The 26,439-nt window shown below is 47.1% G+C and overlaps 1 protein-coding gene across 5 annotated transcripts in view; it reads left to right on the top strand.

Moving 5' to 3' along the window:
- The window catches only part of LOC144502880 (unconventional myosin-XVIIIb-like), a 363,270-nt gene that overhangs the window by 177,001 nt on the left and 159,830 nt on the right, over positions 1 to 26,439 (top strand). For all 5 annotated transcript variants that reach the window (XM_078227267.1, XM_078227266.1, XM_078227270.1 and 2 more), the window contains 6 exons: positions 4,504 to 4,729; positions 12,558 to 12,667; positions 18,601 to 18,666; positions 19,609 to 19,737; positions 19,937 to 20,080; positions 22,088 to 22,177. In XM_078227267.1, the coding sequence (XP_078083393.1) occupies positions 4,504 to 4,729; positions 12,558 to 12,667; positions 18,601 to 18,666; positions 19,609 to 19,737; positions 19,937 to 20,080; positions 22,088 to 22,177 (765 nt within the window). The remainder of the gene's footprint in view (positions 1 to 4,503; positions 4,730 to 12,557; positions 12,668 to 18,600; positions 18,667 to 19,608; positions 19,738 to 19,936; positions 20,081 to 22,087; positions 22,178 to 26,439) is intronic.

Genomic DNA, 26,439 nt, shown 5'->3' with positions numbered 1-26,439 from the left:
CCTCCCACAGTCCAAAGATGTGCGGGTTAGGTAGATTGGCCATGCTAAATTGCCCCTTAGTGTCAGGGTAAATATGTGGGGTTATGGGGATAGGACCTGGGTGGGATTGTGGTCAGTCTAAACTCGATGGGCCGAATGGCCTCCTTCCGCACTGTGGGGATTCTGTGATTTATCTTTTATTCCCTGTGGTCAGGATTAGAATATGAATGGGGGAATTTTCTTATTATTCATTCGTGGGACATGGGCGTCGCTGGCTGGTCAGCATCTATTGCCCATCCCTAGTTGCCCTTGGAGGGCAATTGAGAGTCAACCACATTGCTGTGGCTCTAGAGTCACATGTAGGCCAGACCAGGTAAGAGTAGCAGATTTCCTTCCCTAAAGGACATTAGTGAACCTGGTGGGTTTTTCCGACAATCGACAATGGTTTCAAGGTCATCAGTAGATTCTTAATTCCAGATATTTTTGATTGAATTCAAATTCCACCATCTGCCGTGGCGGGATTCGAACCCGGGTCCCCAGAACATTAACCGAGATTCTGGATTATTAGTCCAGCGATAATACCAGTGGGCCATCGCCTTCCCTTAATGGCCATTTTTATCGAGTTCTCTCTCCGTTGAGACTACCATAGTGGTACTTTACAGTTCACTCAGAGAGCTGTGGCAACACGTGTGTCTAAACATGCATGTTGTAGTCTGGATAGTGACGGTAGAGGCTCCAACATCTTTTTCATTGACTCTCTCCCGTTCTTCCTGACCATCATTACCCCGTGTCGGCAGAATTTGCAGGTAGATATACTCAACCTGTTTGGCCACGTTATGAACGCACCTTCTTTGGCTTTCAAGTCCTGGGGTGGGACTCGAACCCAGAACCTCTGGCTCTGAGATCATAAGACCATAAGATATAGGAGTAGAATTAGGCCATTCAGCCCATCGAGTCTTCCCCGTCATTCAATCATAGTTGATATTTTTCTCATCCGCATTCTCCTGCCTTCTCCCCATAACCCTTGATCCCTTTATTGATCAAGAACCTAAGTCTCTCTGTCTTAAAGACACTCAATGACCTGGTCTCCATAGCCCTCTGTGGCAATGAGTTCCACAGATTCACCACCTTCTAAGGAAGAAATTCCTCCTCATCTCAGTTTTAACGGAGTGTCTCTTCACTCTGAGGCAGAGGATAGTGCTCCCCACTGCACTATCAAATCCCAATAATGAGACAAAAGGGCCTCCGAAAGTAGGAGGCAATGACTCACTACACTGACCTGGGCCTAGATAGCTAGAGCAGTCCACTCAGTCAGGCCTATGACAGGCCCATTTGAAAAACTCACATGAAATATTATCAATGTCATAATGTATATGTGAGGTTTGAACTGGGCAGTATGAATGCTTTTATTAGAATTATTCCAGCAGTTAAAGCGGACAGGAGAGAGACAAATATTATTTTTGAAATTCCTTCTCTTCCTTTGTTACTGTAGCAGATGTTTTTATATATTTTTTCATGGGATGTGGGTGTCGCTGGCTGGGCCAGCATTTATTGCCCGTCCCTGAGGGCAATTAAATGTCAACTACATTGCTGTGGCACTGGAGTCACATGTAGATCAGACCAGGTAAGGATGGCAGATTTCCTTTCCTCAAGGACATTAGTGAACTAGATGGGTTTTTACGAGAATTGACAATGGTTCCATGGTCATCGGTAGACTTTTAATTCCAGGTTTTGTTTTTATTGAATTCAAATTTCACCATCTGCTGTGGTGGGATTCGAAACCAGATCTCCAGAGCATCACCCTGGGTCTCTGGATTACGAGTCTAGTGAGAAGGCCGCTACGCCACTGCCTCCCCTCGGAGTAAGAAGTCTCACAACACCAAGTGATTTCAAATAAACCTGTTGGTCTTTAACCCTTTAACCTGGTGTTGCGGGACTTCTGACTGTGCCCGTCCCAGTCCGACGCCGGCATCTCCACACCATCCCTTCGGAGTGTCACATTGCCGTAATGCTGGACTTCCCTCTTGCTGGAGCGCACCTTGTCGGGAGCTTGTGTTCCGTAAATAATCCGATAAAAATGGCTCCAGACCTCGGTGGGTTGGGAATGACGAGAAGAGGATAAATCCGGGCAAATGTGACCAGGGTCCCCCCTTCAGCCTTTGGCTGGTTGATGCAGCGGTTATATTGGGTTCCATGTCCCAGTCTAACCCAATATAACCGCTGCATCAACCAGCCAAAGGCTGAAGGGAGGACCCTGGTCACATTCAAAACCAACATGGACCATCAGTTCCGACGTGATTGTACCCGTTTCTAAATATAACCAGGAGCTATTCTTATGCAGAAAAGCCCGGGCACTATTTCTGAGGGCATTTAAAGCAATGTTCAACGATCTAAGTTTAATTAAGTCAGAAACTTCGGGGAACCAAAGATTAGACCAACTTATCTTCCCGCAGGTGAATTGTTAGAACTGTTTATCCAAAGGTTAAGTAGAAAATAACAGCTCAGTATAAACACTGCGACCATTTACGCCTTTTGAGGGATCGCTTAGTATAATTCAGCTGTAAATATTATTTTTCCATTAAATATTTGCTTTACACCTATTCATTAAATTGTGTTGATTGCGGAAGTCAGAATTGAGGTCTCCTGTGGTATTTTTACTGCGCTCCAAACACATTAGATAGGGCCTGTGGAAGCATAGAATGGATGGAGCAATTAAAACAAATATTAGAAAGGATTCCCCATTCCTGAAAATACAGTATTAGACCATAGAACAGTACAGCACAGGAACAGGCCCTTCAGCCCGCAATGCTGTGCCCAACATGAGACCAAATTAAACTAATCCCTTTGGCCTGCCCTTGGTCCGTATCCCTCTATTCCTTTAATATTCATGTGCTTATCTAAAAGCAACTTAAACGCCCCTATCATATCTGCCTGCACTACCACCCCCGGCAGCACATTTCAGACACCTACCACTCTCTGTGTAATAAGTTTGCCCCTCACACCTCCTTTGAACTTCCCCCCTCACCTTAAGTGCATGACCCCTAGTATTAGATCTTCCCTAATATCGCTGCACTCCCGTGGCACGGTGGCACTGTGGTTAGCACTGCTGCCTCACAGCTCCAGGGACCCGGGTTCAATTCCGGCCTCGGGTGACTGTTTGTGTGGAGCCTGCATGTTCTCCCTGTGTCTGGGTCCTCCGGGTGCTCTGGTTTCCTCCCACAGTCCAAAGATGTGTGGGTTAGGTTGATTGGCCATGCTAAATTGCCCTTGAGCATCGGCGGGGGTGGTGGTTAGCAGGGTAAATATGTGGGATTACAGCGATAGGACCTGGGTGGGATTGTTGTCGGTGCTGGCTCGATGGGCCAAATGGCCTCCTCCTGCACTGTAGGGATTCTATGATTCCGGGGAATGGTGAATCCTTCCTAATGTTTGCTTTAATCGCTCCATCCATTCTTGTGCTTTCGCAAGTCCTCTCGAATGTGGTTGGACTGCAAAAGTCCAAAGTTAGCGGATGAGATTAATTGAAAATCCGAATTTCCAATGGGGTGAAGAGAAGTTAAAGTAAGGTTACTGGATAGTTGGGGAATGTTTTGAGGTTTCATGAAAGTAATTGAGCGAAGCTTTAGTTTAAATGAGTCGACTTCAGATGAAAAATTAATAATGAGAAAAGCTGATATTTTTTCAGCAAAATAATTTTTCTGCTCCCTCGTAATGTGGGAACTAATTCCATGCTGTTAGCCAAGGATAAGACAATAGAATTAAATCACATTTCCCAAATGTTTGATGGTATTATTTGAATACGCTTCAGATTAGTGAGCAGGCTGAAGGAGCTGAATGGGCCACTCCAGTTCCAATGGCCGGGTTCCAAGTTCCTTTTATTTGTTTCATTTGTTTAAGACGTTAAGGGCTTATCTTTGTTAAATAAGCAGTTTGCAAGCCTGTCTTGGGGTTGAAACATACAACAGAATGGCCCCGATATTTAATCAAGACTATGATGAGAGTTGTACAGGGCGGCACAGTGGCACAGTGGTTAGCACTGCTGCCTCACAGTGCAAGGGACCCGGGTTCGATTCCCGCCTTGGGTCACTGTCTGTGCGGAGTCTGCATGTTCTCCCCATGTCTGCGTGGGTTTCCTCCGGGTGCTCCGGTTTCCTCCCACAGTCCAAAGATGTGCAGGTTAGGTGGATTGGCCGCGTTAAATTGCCCCTTAGTGTCAGGGGGACTAGCAAGGGTAAATGCATGCGGTTACAGGGGTAGGGGCTGGGTGGGATTGTGGTCGGTGCATAGTCGATGGGCTGAATGGCCTCCTTCTGCACTGGAGGGATTCCATTATTCTATCATCCCAAACACCGGAATACTGAGACATTGATGAGGACTTTTGCCGATCCGATCGCTAGCTCTCCCGAGTTGTTCCCGAGTCTCTGGTGCAATGGTGTTCCAATAATGTGCTGCGCAGTATTCCAAGTGATTTATTCTCCATTAAGTTCAAGTCAATTTTTCAATTCCATTTCTTTCAAATCCTAGGATGTTCTCGCAAACCTCATGAAACGTTCAGAAACACACTTCGTCCATTGCTTTGTAGCAAGGCCAGAGGTGAATGATACAGAAGGGAAAATGAACCAGAGGGTTGGAGATGGAGCAGAGGCACAGTGCAGCAAAGAACAGTTTTTGGCCACACTTGATACACCAACACTGAGGACACAGCTGCAGGGATCACAGCTACTGGATGCACTGCGTCTGTACAGGCTAGGTACAGTAACTGTTCCAGGACTTTTACCATGAATGTGTGACAGAAATCTGTTTATTAATTCATCCACATTGAGTTGTCCTTTCCCTGGCAAACAGGATGTTAATATAGCCACCAGGGTTCAACCTGGGAGCCCTGTGGTGGAGCTCAACCTGGGAGCCCTGTGGAGGAACTCAGCCTGGGAGCCCTGTGGTGGAGCTCAGCCTGGGAGCCCTGTGGTGGAGCTCAGCCTGAGAGCCCTGTGGTGGAGCTCAGCCTGGGAGCCCTGTGGTGGAGGTCACAATGCGAGCTCTGTGGTGGAGGTCACAATGCGAGCCCTGTCGTGGACTTCAGCCTGCGAGTCCCATGGTTGAGCTCAACCTAGGAGCCCTGTGGTGGAGTTGAGCCTGGGAGCCCTGTGATGGAGCTCAGCCTGGGAGCCCTGTGGTGGAGCTTAACCTGAGAGCCCTGTGGTGGAGCTCAGCCTGGGAGCCCTGTGGTGGAGCTCAGCCTGGGAGCCCTGTGGTGGAGCTCAGCCTGGGAGTCCTGTGGTGGAGCTCAGCCTGGGAGTCCTGTGGTGGAGCTCAGCCTGGGAGCCTGTGGTGGAGCTCAGGCTGGGAGCCCTGTGGTGGAGCTCAGCCTGGGAGCCCTGTGGTGGAGCTCAGCCTGGGAGCCCGGTGGTGGAGCTCAATGGGATTGGGTGTGCAGCCAGGAAAGAGGAGTTAGGGCCGCAATCAGATCAGCCATGATTTTATTGGAAGGCAGATTATGCCCAGTGGGCCAAATGGCCTCCTCCTGCTCCTTTTCTTTAATGTTCTTAAGTTGGTTACCAAGAAATCTGATGGAGAATTTAGAAGAAATGTCTTTACCCAGTGATTGTTGAGAATCTGAAAGGCACTACCACAGTGAATGTTTGAAGTGACGGTTTGATATATTTAAGGGTAAACTAGACAAGAATGTGGGGGAGAAGGGGATAGATGGTTATGATGATAGGCTTAGATGAGGAAAGGTCGGAGGAGGCTTGAGTGGAGCATTAACACTGGCATGCAGGGCCAGCGAGCGAAATCAGGGGCCTTGGTGCTCCTCCTGTTTCCAGGCCCCTTGGGCTAAGATCCAAGATGGCGTCGAAGCGAGGCGACTTCTTGCGAGCTGTGCCCAGCATACCTTCTAATTCTATCTTCTACTCTCGTTCTATGCTTCTAAAACTTTATTCTAACTCTTTTAAACTCTTTCTCTACTAGCTAAGACTGTAACACTACATTCTGCACTCTCTCCTTTCCTTCTCTATGAACGGTATTCTTTGTCTGTATAATGCGCAAGAAACAATACTTTTCACTGTCTACTGATACATGTGACAATAATAAATCAAATCAATGCCCTATTCCCCTGCCTGTTACCCTCCCTATCATATTTTTCAGGTGCCCTGAATTGGGAATCATAGTCACAGTGAGGTTGAACTGTTTTGTACAGATTTATCAAAACCTTTTTATTTTTTTTAACTTATGCTCTATGTCTAAAGTTTATTGAAAGCTCAGATTTCAGTACTTTACAACCACAGGTTTGTCAGAAAATTTCACACAATCTGGTCATTTATATTATGCAACCAGCTCCACTGCGTTGAACCTGGCCTTACGCAACATCTGGACAGCAGCATCGAGAAGTCTTGAACCTCACAAGCACCACAAACAACAACCCCATATACAAATTAGAATATCTTAACCCAACAGTCACATATTCTATTGGTGCATGACTCCTCACTTCACTTCCAAGTTTAAAAATAGCAAAATCTTCCAATAAATTAGCACCAACCAATACTTGGAATCAATGGGTATCAGGGGGCAAACTCTCCGCTGGTTGGAGTCATACCTGGCACATAGGGAGATGGTTGAGGTTGTGGGGGGTCCGTCATCTCAACTCCAGGATATCTCTGCAGGAGTCCCTCAGGATAGTGTCCTAGGCCCAACCATCTTAAGCTGCTTTATCAATTACCATTTTTCCATCATAAGGTCAGAAGTGGGGATGTTCGCCGATGATTGCACAATGTTCAGCACCATTCGTGACTCCTCAGATGCTGAAGAGTCCATGTTCAAATGCAACAAGATCTGGACAATATCCAGGCTTGGGCTGACAAGTGGCAAGTAACATTCACGCTACACAAATGCCAGGCAGTGACCATCACCAATAAGAGACACTCAAACCACCCCCCCTTGACATTCAATGGTGTAACATCACTGAATCCCCCACTGTCAACACCCTTGGGGTTACCATTGACCAGAAACTCAACTGGACTGGCCACATAAACATAAGAGCAGGTCAGGGGCTCGGAACCCTGTAGTGACCAACTCACCTCCTGACTCCCCAAAGCCTGTCCATCATCTACAAAGCACAGGTCAGGAATGTGATGGAATACACTTATCTGGATGGGTGCAGCTCCAACAACACACAAGAAGCTCAACATCATCCAGGACAAATCAACCCGCTTGATTGGTAACACATTCACAAACATCCATTTCCTCCACCACCAACGCTCAGTAGCAGCAGTGTGTACTATCTACAAGATGCACTGCAGCAATTCACCAAAGATCCTTAGACAGCACCTTCCAAACCCACGACCACTTCCATCTCGAAGGACAAGGGCAACAGATACATGGGAACACCACCACCTGCAAATTCCCCTCCAAGACACTCACTGTCCTGATTTGGAAATATATCGCTGTTCTTTCGCAGTCGCTGGGTCAAAATCCTGGAATTCCCTCCCTAACGGCATTGTGGTTCAATCCACAGCGCGTGGACTGCAGCGATTCAAGAAGGCAGCTCACCACCACCTTCTCAAGGGCAACTAGGGATGGGCAATAAATGCCCATGTCCCACGATTGAATAAAAGTAGCGCTGTTTCTATCCACACAAGTGAGCTTTATTAGCAGAAAAAGTACACTCTGGACTGAGTGATAAATATTTTCTCATGGACAGATTGGCCTAACAAGCCTGTAATCCTATGTAATCCTTTCGTGAATCTCTCAGCTGTGGCATTGGACAGCTGATGATTTTTCCAAAAGTTCAGTCAAGTTTTATTTCATTCTTGTTGCCTTTTTTTAAATGTAGCATCGCCCAGTTAATTACATCATTAAGCTAGAGGAAAAGCTGTACATTCCTAAAAGATTGCTGTCAAAATCTTGGCCCACTCAGCGTACCCTGAAATTGCACTAGTGATGTGATGTGCTGTACATTTCTGCAGTTAATAAGATACGTCTCTGATATCATTGGGTCTTGATAAGTGATTTCTGCAATTGAATCAACCAGCCAGGAGTAGATTGCAATCTTAGGCTCACAGGATTTGATTTTTAATGACTTTATTCATGAGGCTTGTGCCTGTTAAGTTGCAGAATAGTAACAATGGTGGTGGAATGCTGCCCATTTTGGATATCAATGATAACGTTGAGTAGACCAGTAGAGGAGTTGATCTCTTTTTGATTTCCCCAACCTGAACTTTAATGAACAAAACATTGGCGTAGACCCACCCCGTTCAAAAACTTACAAGCCTCAGTTATAATCAGCCTCACCCGCAGAGACATTCATTATCTTCCACTGTAGGCCACATCCTCGTTATATAGGTGACAATTGGACTGTTCAGGGCAGTCCTATTGATAACACTGTTTTATTTATTCATTTGTGGGATATGGGCGTCGCTGGCTAGGCCAGCATTTATTGCCCATCCCTAGTTGCCCTTGAAGGCAGTTGGGAGTCAACCATGTTGCTGTGACTCTGGAGTCACATGTCGGCCAGAGCAGGTAAGGATGGCAGATTTCCTTCCCTCAAGGACATTAATGAACCAGATGGGTTTTTCCGACAATCGACACTGGTTTCATGGTCATCAGTGGATTCTTAGTTCCAGATTTTTTTTATTGAATTCAAATTCTATCACCTGCCATGGCAGGATTTGAACCTGGGTCCCCCAGAACATTAGCTGAGTTTCTGGATTAATAGTCTAATGATTATACCACTAGGCCATCATCTCCTCAATGCCAGGGAGCTCAGTTGGGTTGATGGCTAACCTGTGTTTCAGCACCTATAGCGCAGGTTCAATTTCCAGGTCAGATGTGGTACACTTGGGACCTGTGTCCTCGCCCTGTCCCTGAGAGTGGAAGTCAATTCAATTCAATTTAACTTTATTGTCATTGTATAGTGCACAAATACAATGAAAAGTGAGCTTGCCGGCTCCTAACATACAAAGAAAAAAACAACTGCAAGTAGTCATTATAAAATAGTGCCAATAGTCATTTAGTGTATACATGCATATTGCACAATGCCCATCGCCTGGGACTATGTTAAAGGACCGAGTTCAGCTGGGTAACAGCTCTGGGGAAGAAGCTGCTCCTGAACCTGGTCGTACGGGCTCAAATGCATCTGTAGCACCTCCCAGATGGCAGGGGGGCAAACAGTCTGTGGCTGGGATGGGTGGGATCTCTGGTAATGCTGAGAGATCTCTGCAGACAGTGTTTGTGATAAATGCCCTGGATGGCTGGTAGCTGGGTGCCGATGATGTATTGGACAGTGGCTGTCATGCTATTATAATGATATCATAGAAATGTAGAAACTAGAAGCAGGAGGAGGCCACTTGGCCCTTCGAACCTGCTCCGCCATTCATTATGATCATGGCTGATCATCAAATTCAATATCCTGATCCCACCTTCCACCCCACCTCCCCCCCGCACCCCCCCCCCCCCCCCCCCCCGCCACCATATCCTTTGATCCCTTTGGCCACAAGAGCTATATCTAATTTCTTCTTGAAATCACGTAACATTGTGGCCTCAATTACTTTTGGTGGTAGTGAATTCCACAGATTCCCCACTCTCTGGGTGAAGAAATTTCTCCTTATCTGACTCCTAAAAGGTTTACTCCTTATTCTCAAACTATGAGCCCTAGTTCTGGACTCCTCCACAATGCACTGGACTTATTTATTGTGCAAGATGCAAGGCACAAATTGCTCATAAGGGACTGGATAAACATATTGTGAGTTCATTTAATAAGACTAAGGAAATGAGAACAGTTATATATAGGTATAAAGCTTGAGCTGTGTGCTCTGCTCAAAGCAAAAGTGAAACTAAGACTGGATCGCATGACACATTTCCCTTCGAGTGACATCATGCTGTTATCCCATAGAAGCAAATTGCCACAGTGACAAACCATCACTGGCAAAAACTCCCGAGAAAAGCAGCTCACAACGACACTTATGAGCTAAGGACATGCCGTTGAGGCAGTCGACCGAGTGTGGTGGGTCTAAGAACCTAAAACACAAAGGCATAGTCTCAGGGTAAAGGGCTGATCATTTAGGACTGATGCAATAAATCCACGGAGGCGAAGGTCCCGTCATCATAAGTTCCTTTATTTACAAGACATACTAGGCAGCAAAATGCTCCCTGTGTGCTCCCTGCTTCAGCAGGCAGAGAGACTGACACACCTGCTTTAAATAGGGAACATGAGGCTCCCTGATTGGGCCATCAATTAGGACTTAATCAGGGAACTCTTTTTTTCCCCAGGAATCAATCAGGGCGTTCATACTCTAGCAGGCCAACCTCATGCCTGACTGAAGTCATCACAACTGAGGTGAGGAGAAATTTCTTCACTCAGAGAGTTTGAGATTGGGACACTCTAGCCCAGAGGGTTGTTGGATTCTCCATCAATGGATACATTTGAAGCTAGGATAGACAGGTGTTTGGTCTTTCAAGGAATGGCGCTGGAGCCCAAGAACAATCATGGCCATATTGAATGGCAGAGCAGGCTCAATGGGCTGTGCAGTCTACTCTTGCTCCTATTTCTTGTTTTTTGAGCAATGCATTCATGGAATGGAAGTTAATATTATGACCTGAGGACCACTTTTGCCTGCCTCCCGTGACCATGACTCTTGGCAACCCATGATCTAGATTCCGCTCGCAGGTTGTGGGGTATGACTGGAGAAGGGATTAAATGCCACTTCTCTTACTATCCCACAGCTTGAAGACAGAGATTTGATCTGACTTGATTTGATTTATTATTTCACATGTATTAGTATACAGTGAAAATATTGTTTCTTGTGCGCTATACAGACAAAGCATACCGTTCATAGAGAAGGAAACGAGAGAATGCAGAATGTTACAGTCATAGCCAGGGTGTAGAGAAAGTTCAACTTAGTGCAAGATGGGTCCATTCAACAGTCTGACAGCAGCAGGGAAGAAGCTGTTCTTGAGTTGGTTGGTATGTGACCTCAAGCTTTGTATTTTATCCGACGGAAGAAGATGGAAAAGAGAATGTCCAGGATAGCGTGGGGTCCTTGATTATGCTGGCTGTTTTCCCGAGGCAGCAGGAAATGTAGACAGAGTCAATGGATGGGAGGCTGGTTTGTGTGATGGACTGGGCTCCTTTCATGACCTTTTGTAGTTTTTTGTGGTCTTGGGCAGAGCAGGAGCCATACCAAGCTGTGATACAACCAGAAAGGATGCTTTCTATGGTGCATCTGTAAATGTTGGTGTGAGTCGTAGCGGACATGTCAAATTTCCTTAGTCTTCCGAGAAAGTAGAGGCGTTGGTGGGCTTTCCTAACAATAGTGTCTGCATGGAGGGACCAGGGCAGGTTGTTGGTGATCTGGACACCTAAAAATTTGAAGCTCTCGACCATTTCTACTTCGTCCCCATTGATGTAGACAAAGACATGTTCTCCACTATGCTTCCTGAAGTCGATGACTATCCCAGTAAAAGGGTCAATGGAGAGGAGATTTGAAATTAGGAGTTGTTCTATAACCAAGAATCTTTCAGAACATTTCTCAACGTGACCCATGGGTTAATTTTCATTTGGTTGTGTGGGAAGATTGGTGACAGCCACTTCAGAGGGGGTTCCACCGCATATTGTGGAGCTGGTTACAAGTTGACTGGCAAGATTCCTTCTTTAATTGAAGGATGTTAGTGAGCAGCTAGGGCTTTAGGACAATGTGGCGGCTTTTGTAGCCATTTTCATAGAATCATCATAGAAACGCTATAGTGCAGAAAGAGACCATTTGGCCCATCGAGTCTGCACCGACCACTCCATCCATTTTTATATGTACTGAGTCCAGTGCCTGAATTGTCCATGGTGGGATTTGAATTCCCAATCACGTGGGTTGCTATTCCAGTCCCATTATGACTAGACTATCCTACTAGGCATTGTGACGAGGCTGTAATTGTTGATTCAGCATCTTTTAATGTGGCAGAAGTTTCCAAAGTGCTTCACAGGAACATAATCCGACAGAAACTGAACCAAGCCAAAGACAGGGACATTTAAGACAGGTGACCAAAAGCTTTGTTGAAGTGATCAGTTTAGAAAGCATCTTAGAATCCCTACAGTGCAGAAGGAGGCCATTTGGCACATCGAACCTGCACTGACAACAATCCCACCCAGGTCCTATCCCCGTAACCCCACATATTTACCCCACTAATCCCCTGACACCAAGGGGCAATTTAGCATGGCCAATCTACCAAACCCACACATCTTTGGACTGTGGGAGGAAACCCACGCAGACACGGGGAGAACGGGCAAACTCCACACAGACAGTGACCCAAGCCGGGAATTGAACCCGGGTCCCTGGCGCTGTGAGGCACCAGAGCTAACCGCTGTGCCGCCCCATCTTGAATGACTGCGAAGCACTTTGGGTTGTCCTGCGGTCTTGAAAGGCACTATACAAATGTAAACTCTTTCTTTAAAAAGGAAGAGTGAGGTGACAAGGCAGAGCGATTTGGGAGAGAATCTGAATTGCCTGTCAGGCATGGAGTTGACCCATTGATGCTGGGGTGAGGGGTCACCCCTCCTTCTCAGACAGTGACACGGCTATCTGGTTGCTTTGCAGGTTTTCCTGATCACATGGTGCGCGGTGAATTCCGACGGCGTTTCCAGGTGCTGGCCCCAGCTATCCTGAAGAAATATGGAGCAACGTTTATGGTGACAGATGAAAGGAAGGTGTGTGTGTGTGTGAAAAGTAAATCTAGTATCAATGGGTAAATAGTCACAAAGATAAACCAAGCACATTTCATATTGTTACATTGCTTTAAACTCTCAGTAAAGGCAAGAGAAGACTAGCCAGGTGTGGGGATGGGGAGAGAGGGATGGGGGGATGTGAGGGGGTGTGGAAGATGAGGGGAATAGGGGGTTGTGAGCTGATGGTTGAGGTTTGAGATGGGAGGTGAGGAGTTGTAAGGTGTAGAGGTTATACATTTTGTACATCACAGCGTGCCCTAGTGGGATTCACTCTGAACATCTGCGGGCGGGGCCTGTTCCCGGAGGCAAAGCCGGCAGTGCAGCGCTGAGTGGGCCACTGTGCATGTGCCAATCTCGTGGTGCTGGCCGATCGACGCGTGCGCACTGGCCCTGCATTGCTGGCCTCCCGATCGCTGGCCAGCCCGATCGCTGGCCATCCCCGCAACTCGCCCATCACTGGCCTTCCGACCCCTGCACCCCTCCGATCGCTGGCTTCCCAGACCTCCCCGGGCAAGGACCGATGCTCCCCCCACACTCTCCCCCCTGGGCCAGCCCCAATCTCCCCCCCATGACCGTCCCGACAACCCCCCGCACCGCCCCCACTCCTGCTCCCCCCACTCACCCCCACCCAGATGACCAGCCCCGATCACCGTCCTTCCTCCCTCTGCCACCCATCCCTGTGCAGAGCGTCAACGGGACCCCCCCCTCCCCCCACATCCACTGTTCGCTCTGACACTGCCTGATGGCTCAGTACCAAAGTGCCCCTTGGGCACTGCCCGTTTGCCCCTTGGGCAATGCGAGGGGACCAGGCTGGCTCTACCCAAGGGGCATTCCCCCTTACCCCTGACTTCCTGGGGGCGGCTCAATGGCCTCCCTTCATTCCAGCGAGGTTGCTGCCTGTTCCCCGTTAGTGGGGAACAGTTGTAAACCCCGCTGGAGTAAATGAGTCCCAGGCCCGCTCATGAAATTGAAACGCTGGGAGATGCACGGAAGCCTGAGCGCCCAGCGGGAAGCCTGCGAAACGGCCTCCGTTAACATCTAGCTGATGCTAGAGCAGTGCAGTGGGCTGGGAGAATCACCCCACTGTCCCCCCAAGTCTGTGAAAAGCTCACTTGGGTGCTTTCTAATATTTTGAATTAGCCTGGCCTCCAGATATGCTTTGAATGTCACTGAAGATCACATCTCAATAACTCTGACTGTTCCAGACTAGGGTGGCATGGTGGCACAGTGATTAGCACTGCTGCCTCACAATGCCAGGATCCTGGGTTCAATCCTGGCCTCAGCTCACCGTCTGTGTGGAGTCTGCACGTTCTCCCCTTGTCTTGCGTGGGTTTCCTCCGGGTGCTCCGGTTTCCTCCCACAATCCAAAGGTGTGCGTGTTAGGTGGATTGGCCATGCTAAATTGACCCTGGTGTCGGGGGGATTAGCAGGGTAAATGTGTGGGGTTGCGGGGATAGGGCCTGGGTGGGATTGTGGTTGGTGCAGACTCAATGGGCCGAATGGCCTCCTTCTGTACTGTAGGGATTCTATGACCTATATTGTGAATTATTTCATTCGAAAGGAATCATTTATGATTGTGATTTTGTTTTGTCTTTTATCAGACTGGAATTTGTGTTTTTGTTAGCTTATATTTATAATCCCTTTTCCTGTTATTCAGCTTCACTTTAAAATGATATATAGGACCTGTGTTATCCAAGATATTTAATATTTTACATTAATTTCTATAATTAGCAACTCTTGCCTATCATCCAGACAATTACAGTGTGGCTAAGCTATCCATATGCCTTTGTGTGTGGATGTTAATGAGCAAGACTCGGTGCTTCAAACACTTTTTTCAAAACGTCTACCCGTTATCCTCAGTAAAAGAAAGAGAGAAGCAGCTGTGTGAAAAATGTGATAAAAACAGCAAGTGTCGGAAATACTCGGCAGGTCTGGCAACGTCTTGTGGTGTGAGAAACAAAGGTAATGTTTTGGGTCGAATATGACTGCTCTTCAGAAAATGGCCGGACTTCTGACGGGGGAAGGTTTTTTGTTTCATTCATGAGACATGGGCATCATTGGCTGGCCAGCTTTTGTTGCCCACAGAAAACTAGCTTGCAGGTACAGCAGATAATAGAGAAAGTGAATGGAATGTTGGCATTTATAGCTAAAGGAATAGAATATAAAGGTAAGGAAGTATTGTTGCAACTATACAAGGTATCGGTGAGGTTGCACCAAGAGTATTGTGCACAGTTTTGGTCCCCTTACTTGAGGAAAGATGCAGTGACATTGGAGGCAGTTCAGAGGAGGTTCACTAGATTGATTCCAGAGATGAGGGGTTTGTCGTATGAAGAGAGATTGAACAGTTTAGGCCGATACTCTCGGGAATTTAGAAGAATGAGGGGAGATCAAATTGAGGTATTCAAGATGATAAAAGGTATGGATAAAGTAGACATGGAGCGGATGCTTCCTCTTGTGGGGCATTCTAAGACGAGAGGTCTTAGGATAAGGGGTAGCAAATTTAAAACACAGTTGAGGAGAAACTACTTCTCCCAAAGGGTTGTGAATCTGTGGAATTCGCTACCCCAAAGTGCGGTGGATGCTGGGACAGTGAGTAAATTTAAGGAGGAGTTAGATAGATTTTTAATTGGTAATGGGTTGAAGGGTTATAGGGTGAAGGCAGGAAAATGGGGATGAGGAGCATATCGGCCATGATCGAATGGCGGAGCGGACTCAATGGGCCGAATGGCCTAATTCTGTTCCTCTATCTTATGAACTATCTTATCCCGAGTTTCCCTTGGAGGGCAGTTGAGATTCAACCATATTGCTGTGGGTCCGGAGTCACATGTAGTCCAGACAGGGTAAAGACAGTAGATTTCCTTCCCTAAAGGACATTAGTGAACCAGATAGGTTTTTGCAACAATCGACAATGGTTTCACGATTATCAGTCGATTCTTAATTCCAAATATTTTTTATTGAATTCAAATTCCACCATCTGCCGTGGCAGGATTCGAACCCGGATCCCCAGAACATTAGCTGAGATTCTGGATTAGTAGTCGAGCAATGATACCACGGGGCCATCTCCTCCATCTTCCTGCCACTGGTAATATGCTGTAGTGGCAGGCAGCATGGGCTTCCTTCCCACCACCCTCAGCTGCCCGTTTACCAGCCCTGCCACCTCCCAGCCTGTTTCCTTAGGGCTGGTAAAATCCGGTTCTATGTAATCCTGGATGTTGGTAAGCGTTGGCTTTGACTGTTGCAGTAATTGGATAGACTGCTGACTCTCACTGTCAGCTGTATCCCAGGATAAGTCAGCTCGGGTGAAGTGAAACTGAATGGCTCACTCTTTGCCCTGATGCCCAAGACCAATTTCATGCTTGGTAACTTTGGTAGAGGAGGTAAATAAAGAGTGGAAACATAAAACCTTAGGCATAGTAACAGGGATGTGAAAATGTATTCTGTAGAATGATTGGTTGGAGCCAAGCAGATAAAGTAACTCCGAGCTCCAGTCGATGTTACCAATTACAGCGAAAGCCAAAATCACCAGACCAGCTCACAATCCCATCTCCTTCCATCCATCGCTCCCTTTAATCTCTTCACTCACTTTGCTGCTACTTCCAAGCGTCACTTTGATCCATCTGTAACCTGATTGCTCTCCCTTAGGCCTTCACCTCCAATCACACGAGTAGGAGTCAGAGAAAGTCAAAGATGGCCACTGTCGGGCTGGTTGAAGCAAATATCAATGTGAGAATAGAAACTAGGCTGAGAGGTTCTGCAATCGCAGCAAATTCAGAAGGAAATGTCAAACGTGATCAACAGCGGAGACATTTTCTTGTCAAAAGTTGAACCTCTTCTGAGAAAATGAAGATCAACTTCGGCGAGACTTCCCCAGTTAGTAACTTGCCTCTGGATAGAGCACATATACTGAGGTGACCCTATTCTATCACTAAGGAAGGATTTTACTGTCAGATGTGAGATCCTTCAATGGAGATATTAAATTGAGGTCCCTTCTGTCTGTCCGGGTCTAAAATCCAATGGCACGGCTTCAAGAGGAGCAGCTAATTGGTTTAATGTGTCTGACAACGTCAGTTCCCTGACAAGTTCACCGTAACTGTGGATTAACTGGCTGTTTTTAGTTCATCGCTGCCTCTGCAATATTCTTAGTGAAAGGTAGCCGTCGTGTATGTCTACATAATAAGTCAATGAACTCCAAAAGTCAAGCTGTGTGAAGCACTCTGAAACAATCCAAGAGTGTGACACAGTGATACAGAGTTAAATAATAATGGTTAGCTGCTTGTGTTCTCTGGGATACTGGAGATACCGGGTGTTAGCGGATGGGTGTTGGGAGGGATGGGGTGGGTGTTGGGAGGGGGTGGGATGGGTTGAGTGATGAAGGGTGAGTGTTGGGGGGGGTGGGGTGGATGTTGGGGGGGATGGGTGTTGGGGGGTGGGGTGAGTGTTGGGGGGTGGGGTGGGTATTGGAGGAGTGGGTGTTGGAGGGGGAGTGTTGGGGGGGTGGGGTGAGTGTTGGGGGGTGGGTGTTGGGGGGGTGGGGTGGGTGTTGGGAGTGGGGTGGATTTTGGGAGGGGTGGGTGTTGGGGGAGTGGGGTGAGTGTTGGGGGGTGGGGTGGGTATTGGGAGGGGGTGGGGACTGAATTTGTTAGCTTTTGTCCAGCTTTTGTCCAGCTTTTCTTCCTTGAACCATTTCCAATGGAGTCAGGGCTGGAGAATGGGGTTAGGATTCCAAAAATAATAGCTTCTAATATTTCCCAATCCTTAATTGGAGAAAAATTCTGCTCATGCAGAGTTGGACGTTGGATAAAGTTTGACAGGGCAGATGCTGAGGGGCTGTTCCAACTCACTGGGTTGGCGGGGGGGAACATAGAACTAGGTGCACAGTTTTCAAATAAGGGGTCTCCCAATTAAAATGGAAATGAAGAGGAATTTGGTTGGTTGGTTAAAGATTGGAATTCACTCCCACAGGGAACAGTGGAGGCTGAGTCATTGAATATATTCAAGATTGAGTTGTCTAGTTTTGCCTCCAACTGGAAACATCTTGGAGTGATGGAATGCATGTATTTGTTATAAAATTACTTTCAGAAGGAAAATGGAGAATTGATTAAACTAATGAACTTCCATTTATCCATGTCCATGGAGCATCCCTCATTTACTCTCTCCTAGTAGTACACAAGGCAGGTGGATCATGGGGGTTATGTGTTTACATGATTAGCTTTCCCTGGAACGGGTCACCAGCGTGTTCCCAGGGGCTTTCCCTGCCCCTTATTTGAAATCCTGTACAAACATGGCCGACCAGGAGTCTCTCTCGCTCTTACTGCCCGCCATCAGGCATGTTGGAAGGATTTACAGGTTGATAATCAATGTTTGTGGCCACATAATCAATGCACCTTCCATGGCCGTCAAGTCCTGAAGTGGGTCCTGAACTTAGAGCTTCTCGCTCAGAGTCAGAGATGCTACCACAAAATCTCCCAAGTACCTCACAATCAAAGCATTCCTATTGGCAGTGTAGTCACCCATGTTATGTGTGTTCACAGCAAGGTCCCAGACACAGCACTGAGACCAATGAGCTGATTTTGTTACTGTTGCTTTGGGAGGTGAATGGTGCCAGGACTCCGGGCAAACTCTTTTATGTCCAGCTGTGAGGGAAGAGAGGCTTCAGTTTAACATCTCTTCTGAAAGCCTCCGAAAGCACTGCTGTCCCCCAGGACTGCATTGAAGCCTTGGGGTTGTGATTGAAGCCTGAACCCATGACCTTCTAACCGAGAGGTCAACACTCTATATGACGCCAAGCTGTGCTTTTGGGCTATGTTATGTGGGATATTAAATTGAGGCCCTTCTCTCTTCAATAACTGTGGCAACATATTTGTCAGTCAACATAAACCTACAGAAATCATTAAATGGCTGCTTTATTTTTTTAGGCCACAGAAGAACTTCTTAGTTTGTTGGATTTGGAGAAGCACAGTTTTACCATGGGACAGAGTCGGGTATGTATGACACAGGTCCATGTCAATTGTATGTTTGAAGCTTTCGTGTGATTCCTGAGGTGCTTAAATTCTGTCATGCTATCACGTCCCAACTGCAGAATATCGCAGCCCTCTATGGTACCAATCTGCCCACACCAAACTTATTGATGTGCTGCTGGCATGGCATGGTTAGCACTGCTGCCTCGCAGCGCCAGGGACCTGGGTTTGATTCCCGGCTTGGGTCACTGTCTGTGTGGAGTTCGCGCATTCTCCTTGTGTCTGCGTAAGTTTCCTCCGGGGTGCTCCGGTTTCCTCCCACAGTCTGAAAGACGTGCTGGTTAGGTGCATTGGCCATGCTAAATTCTCCGAACAGGTGCTGGAGTGTGGCGACTGGGGGATTTTCACAGTAACTTCATTGCAATGTTAATATAAGCCTACTTGTGACACTAATAAATAAACTTAAAACTCAACAATGAGCATCATCACAGACTCTCCAACTAACTCACCACCCCCACTGTAACCCCCCACAGCTCTCAATCCTGAGCAACATTGTCCCTGCTTCCCCTCCCCACCGCTCATCTCCTTCTTCCCCACACCTACAACCCCCACCAACTGAATGGGCTGAATGGCCTACTCCTGTTCCTATCTTCCGAGTTAGTGCAAATGGATTAGATATTCTATGAACAAAGTTACATTATTCATTATCAAACGTAGAAGGTGCAGCACAAGAACAGGCCATTCAACCCAACTGAGTCCATGCTGTTACTGAAGCTTCAAATGAACCTAACTCATCCCGTCCCATCGGCATCTCTCTCTGCCTCTCGGCCTCACATGGGAAACCCAGGAGAATTGCATTTAAGAAGAAAGCCCATTCCTTCCAGGGAATCTGGTTCTCTGAAACTCAATAAATAAATGAAGTGAAAGAACCAATCACCTAACAGTCGGATGTGGATTGATTTCCAGGTCTTCTTCAAAGCTGGAGTTGTTTCCCGATTGGAGAAACAGCGCGAGAAGCTGATTAGCCGAAATTTGGTTTTGTTGCAAGCTGTGTGCCTGGGATTCCTGGGACGACAACAATTTAAGAAGATGAAGGTAAAGCTCTTATGCCTCATGTGTCAGCGGTTGTAACGGCCCACATCTGAAATGCTTATCTAAAGGCGAGGAAATGAAATGTAACTTTTGGATACAATACAGAGGCTTATCTCCATGGCATGTATCCTTTCTCTTTAAGAAAGGCCTGGCCTCTCCATGTTGAACATGTTAACACTGGTGGCTTTTTCCCTTTCCCCAGACCCAGCGTTTAGCTCTTTGCTGCGTTCAGAAGAACATCAGGAAGTACTGGATGATCCGTCAGTGGCAGTGGTGGCAGCTGTTGTCCAGTATCCGGCCGATGCTTAACGTTAACTTTGTGAATGAAAACCTCCGAGTTAAAGAGGTGCGTTCGTGCTCAGTGACGTCCCTTACCCCTAACTTCCTTGTTTGGCGGACGAATGTGCCTTGGATCACTTATTGGTTTTGCCGGAATGTTGGATGCTCTTTCAGAGCAAGTCAGTTTCACAATTCAGGCACTATCGCCGGAACTCTACCGCCTCGTCTGGCACCGAATCGGAAAATCCCACCCGAGGTCAACGGACCTTCCCATTGTCCGCCCCTCACCCGCTCCGATTCCTGTGGAGGGCAGGGTGGTAGCATTCCGGTGTACGGGCAGGATTTTCCGGTCATGCTCGCCCCAAGACCGAAACATCCCATCTGAGGTCAATGGACTTTTGCATGGCACTGTCCCGCCCGCTACGATTCCCATGGCGGATGAGTTGGGAAAATTCCCTCCTATTAGGGGTAGTGGCTTGTCCTTCTAAATGTTCACTGGGGCAATTCAGTAAACAGTAGCAGCAAAGTTATTGCTAGACCATATGACCAATGCTTGGAATTTGTGCTTTAGAATAGCAGAAAGGCTTGTCCATTTCCTTTGTTCAGTTAATAGAACTATTTATTTTCTAGCCAACCTGGAAACCTATATAAAGAGGGAGCAATCCAATCAGAGGAAATTATTTCATTTTTCTACAATATCAGAGTATCTCATGCACGTGTTAGAGGTTGAAGTTCCTTCCATATCTCACTTAGTCACCAGAACTGCCCATACCTCTGAAAACCATTTCACCAAAACTCTTACAAAGATCCAGGTCTTTCAGCCCAACAGGTTTCTGCTGTTGTTTATGCTCCATCCCTTACCCACCTTCATCTCACCCCATTAATATATCTTTCTAATCTTGCCTCCTTCATGTGTTTATCCAGCATTCCCTCAAAGGTATCTTCTCTATTGGCCTCGACCACTCATAGAATCTATAGTGCAGAAGGAGGCCATTTGGCCCATCGAGGCTGCATCGACTACAATCCCACCCAGGTCTCATCCCCGTAACCCCACATATTTACACTCCTAATACCCCTGACACCAAGGGGCAATTTATCATGGCAAATCAATCTAACCCACACATCTTTGGACAGAATTACTGCTTGGGCAGAATTTTACGGTTCTCCCACTGAGGCGTTTTTAGCTAAGGGGTGCCCGTAAAGCTCCCCAGGGGGCCTTGCCACCACCTTCCCACTCGCCCCCAGCCTGTCTGCAATTGTTCGCCACTTAAGGGTTTTTTCCTGTCCTGCTTCAAGTTTGAGACAAGTGGGAGGAGTTCAGGGACAGTGGAGGCCTCCCTGCCCGGGCAGGGAGGGAGAGTTGCCTCCTGTAAAGGCTCCCTTTCCACATTGGGTACCAGCCCCAAAGGTCTGCATAACCCCCGTGGTTGTTCCTTCCCCCACTGGGCTCTCCATCAAGATTCCTAGCCCCTTCTCTGCACCCTCACTTCCCCCTCCCTGCTCTAAGATTCTCCACATTTACCCGATCAGGAGGTAGAGTCCAGAGACCACTTGTAGTCCCAGTCCTGGCCAATGCTGATTGGCCATGGCCAGTGTAGTTACAGTAAGAAGTCTCACAACACCAGGTTAAAGTCCAACAGGTTTATTTGGTAGCAAATACCATAAGCTTTCGGAGCAATGCTCCTTCGTCAGATGGAGTGGTCTCTGCAGTTAACCAGCTGTACTCAGAGGCAGGAGCTGAGTGGGGATGGAAGTCCTGTCTCCTCCTCTTGTTAAGTGGTTGTGGGGCTGCTTTGATTGGCGGGGATGTGTTCACCACTGATCCGTCAGGTGGTGGGGCAGAGAACTCCACCATCTGAAAAATCCTGTCCCTTGTGTAAGTGAGTTCCACATTCCAACCACTCTCCAGGTATTCCCCATTGCTTCGAAACTCTGCCACAAAGAGTTGATTATTTCTTCCAGTCGACCATCACCAGGTCTATCATCTTGGCCAAAGACATTGATCTTATCTGGCTCTCTCTTCAAAAAAGGATGTCCTTGTGTTCGTCCTAATATGATGTGTTTATGCAACTAGGAGGAGATTGGCGCACTGCGCAAGAAGTTGGAGAAATCCCATCGGGAACGTAATGAGGTCCGAGAAAACGCAGACCTACTTGAGAGCAAGGCAAGTTTGCTTTTTTATTAACATTATGAAGTTTCTACATTTTCTTGAGTTCTTTTCGGGCAGTGACACTTTTCTCACTCCAACCCAGACACTCTGATCTTTTCTTGTTCACTTTCGATTTCCATAATGAATCACGAGGGTTAGCAGCACAGGCCAGGAATGGGTGCTAACTTCACCATCCATATCGCTGTGATGGGTCCAGAGTTGTGGGAAGTCTGGGGGGGGCGGTGGCAATCTTATCAAAAATATTCTTAGTGCCGAATGAGTTTGAAAACGGGAGATAATCACACTGTTTTTTAGGGCGATTTAAAAATCGAATCTTACCTCACTCTGCCAAAAAAAAAGCAAGATCTGTTTCCTGCCAGCAAGGGGAGGGGGCGGGGCCTAAACTCATCAAAAGCCGGCAGCTTGCAGCAGAGGGCGCAATTGTGCATGCTCAGATTTCTATGTTCTGTGCAACAGCACACAACATAGCTGAGATTTGTCTATCACTACCTCCCCCAGTTAGTGCTGGCCTTTGCAGTTGAACGTGTTCCCCCCGCCCCCGATATCGCAGAACTCCAGTTGATTTCCCTCAACCCCTCCCCCACATGGATTGGCGGGTCACATTTGCAGAGATCGCAGCATTCCCCCCCCCCCCGATTCCCCTTTGCATTTGCAGAGTTTGCAATGTCCCCCCCACAATTGGCCTGCCCCTTCAGGCTCCGCTCCTTCAAGTTGGTCCCTTAGCATTGCCCGGTGCCCGATGGGCACTGCTAGTATTCCCAGTGGGCAGTGCCAGGATCCCAGGTTGGCACAACCCAAGGGGCACCACACTCCCCTGCCCCCTACCTCCCGGGGAGGGGTGGGGATCTCAATGGCCTCCAGTCCCAATGGGTGAGGCTATCACAACAGGCCTTATTGATGGGGACCAGGCGCGATCCTCACCTGTGAGAACCTTCACTGGCAAGGCTGGAGAGGCAAATGAGCCCAGCCAATAGTGTCCCAGGCTCACTTGTAATATTCTGTATTAAATAAAATTTTAATATTGAGATCAGCCTTGTGCCCTTTTTGAACGTGAGGCTGATCTCGCTGGATATCCGGTGTCATTAAGATAGCAAAAAGCGAGAAATTGGGCCTGATTTTTATGCTCTCTCAATATCTTACGGCTCACCCCGCCGGTGGGGAAAGATAGTAATACGTCCCCCTAGATCTCTTTCTGGCTTATATAACACCGGGACAAATGGACAGGTCAGTTGGGTTTTTAAATAGAGCTTTGCCAAACTTGAAAGATTTGGGATGTGGGCAGCACGGTGGCACAGTGGTTAGCACTGCTGCCTCACAGCGCCAGGGACCCGGGTTCAATTCCGGCCTCGGGTCACTGTCTGTGTGGAGTTTGCACATTCTCCCCGTGTCAGCGTGGGTTTCCTCCGGGTGCTCCAGTTTTCTCCCACAATCCAAAGATGTGCGGGTTAGCTTGATTAGCCGTGCTAAATTGCCCCTTAGTGTCAGGGGGATTAGCAGGGTAAATACGTGGGGTTACGGAGATAAGGGCCCAGGTGGGATTGTTGTCGCTACAGACTCGATGGGCTGAATGGCCTCCTTCTGCATTGTAGGATTCTAAGATTCTGAAACATGCTGGGGAACAGTTAAAAGCCACCTTACGTAAATCAAATAGTTGAGTACTAATGTGATTAATCCTTTCATTTACCGATTGGTTCCACTGATTTGAATGAAATAAATATAACGAACTGAAATAAAGCTCTTTACCAGTTTGTGGGTGGGATTTTATGCCAGTGGGATTTTACTGTCCCACAGAAGTCAACAGACTTTTGAATGGCGCCCGGTGTGGTGAGGCTGTGAAACCCCGCCCTGTGGCTGGTCACCTGATCTGGTGTTTGCTCAGTCTGCCTTACAGGAGGGGCACACGACACAGACAGAAGGGAATACAGAAGAGGCTTCCACCTTCAGCTGACACCAGGGCACACGAGTAGGCCGATGTGAGTCAACACCTACATTAACATACTCAAGTCACGTATGAGGGCAATTGACATCACTGAACCTAAGAAGGTAGCTGACGCAGGCCTTAAACTTATAACAGGCTTTCCATTGAAGAAAGTGGAAATTCTGTCTGTCTGTCAGCCAAATGGGAGATTGCCCACACTCCACGATGGAGATAGGCCTTGAGTTAACTTCACTAGTGGGAAACTGGTGGCATTGTGGTGTTGTCATTGGACTAGTAATGCAGAGGCCCAGGCTGATGTTGGTGGAATTTAAATAAAACCTGGGTATGAAAGCCACTCAGTAATGATGAGCCTGAAACAGTCATCGATTGTTGTTAAAAACCCATCTGATTCACAAATGTCGTTTAGGGAAGGAAATCTGCCGTCCTTACCCGGTCTGGTCTACATGTGACTCCAGAGCCACAGCAATGTGGTTGACTCTCGATTTTTTTGAAATGGCCGAGTGAGACACTCAGTTCAAGGGCAATTAGGGATGGGCAATAAATGCTCGACTTCCAATGGCACCAACATCCCATGACAGAATACAACTGAGTTTAAAATTATCCCTTTATTTGTCACACTTGTTATGAAGTGGAGGTGGATCCCCTCTCTGAGAACTAACACCTAACCACTCAAAGAGGGGTACCTCACCTCATAATCTGTTAAAAGTGTGTGAGAAGTAGTACGATCTACTCTTCAGCAACGATTAGTGGTTAAATCAAAATAACTACCCGAGACTCTGTAAAATCAACAGGTAACAATCTATTTATCTAACTAACAGTGAACAGGTTAACTAAGCTTTAACAAACCGAATAAAACACTATTCTAACGGATGCTGCTTAGATAAATACAATTCCCCCTTATTAACAAAAAAAAACTTTTAGACTCTCTAAATTACCAGGTTTGTCATCTTCCGGAATCTTCTGTCTTCTTTCTTCTGTTTGGAACCTCTGTCTTCTTTTGCTATCTTTACTATCAAGATAAGGCTTTCTTTTAAGACATAAATGCAGCTATGAGAGCCAGCAAGCCTCTCTCTCTCTCTCTCTCTCAGCACTGAACTAAGCTGTTATTCGGCAGATGGCAGGTGCTCTGCTATTTGGCTCACTGCCCCCTCATCTCTTATACCCCTGATGACATCTCACTATTTCCCATAATAGGATTGGTTCTCAGACTACCAAAACACCAATTTCGAATCTGATAGGTTGCTAGTATTTATGTGCCTCATTTAAACTGATTGGCTAAAATTCAAAAGAGCCTGTTGTCTTGGCAACACTACTGTTTGGCCTTTGATAATGTTTCACTTTGGGCTCTCTGTGTACTTGCATTTAAAAATAAACGCCACCTTTTGAAACAGGCAATATACAAACACCAACTTCGCAACACACTAAATCGAAGATTTAACAGTGCAAATGTCATCTTATTGTTCTAACCACACCACTCTCCACCCCAGGAGAATGCACCATTCACTGTATTGTGACATTGTCTGGGTTTCTCTTCACTCCTTTCTCTGTGATGACCCCCATTCTCCCCCCCCCCCCACCCCATCTGGAAGAAGCTGTGCCCTCCTCTGGTTGCTTGGTAGATTCTGACCATCTGGGAGATGGTGATTTGAAGTCCACCATCATAGAGTTCTTCTTAAACGTCATGTTCCTATAAAATAATGAGGAGCATAGATCAGGTAGATAGTCAATGTCTTTTCCCAAAGGTAGGAGTGTCTAAAACTAGAGGGCATGAGTTTAAAGTGAGAGGGGAGAGATACACAAGGGTCGAGGTGGTTAATTTTTTCACACAGAGGGTGGTGAGTGTCTGGAATGAGCTGCCAGAGGCAGTAATAGAGGCGGGTATAATTTTGTCTTTTAAAAAGCATTTAGACAGTTACATGGGTAAGATGGGTATAGAGGGAAATGGGCCAAATGTGGGAAATTGGGACTAGCTTAGTGGTTAAAAAAAAGGGGCGGCATGGACAAGTTGGGCCGAAGGGCCTGTTTCTATGCTGTAAACCTTTATGACTATGACTCCTGTTTGTGCGGGGGTGGGGGTGAGATGGGGAGTAAACTAGGTTGAGGGGTGAACTGATGGAGATCTCCGGAGGAACCCAGACAAATAATATTCCTCATTTGGAGTATGCACTGTCTTCCTGTAGATATGTGAACCACAACAGCAACTTGTTGGCAAGGTCTAAAGTTAGGGATCAGTTCTATGAAAGGGTACGTAAGGTGCTTAGCCATCCACAGCGGAGCAGACTACCGCAAGAAAGCTGCCAGTTAGAGTATAGTTAGC

This window comes from Mustelus asterias, chromosome 13 (genome assembly GCF_964213995.1).
Source record: "Mustelus asterias chromosome 13, sMusAst1.hap1.1, whole genome shotgun sequence".
Taxonomy (NCBI): domain Eukaryota; kingdom Metazoa; phylum Chordata; class Chondrichthyes; order Carcharhiniformes; family Triakidae; genus Mustelus; species Mustelus asterias.
This window is presented reverse-complemented; position numbering and strand designations above follow the sequence as displayed.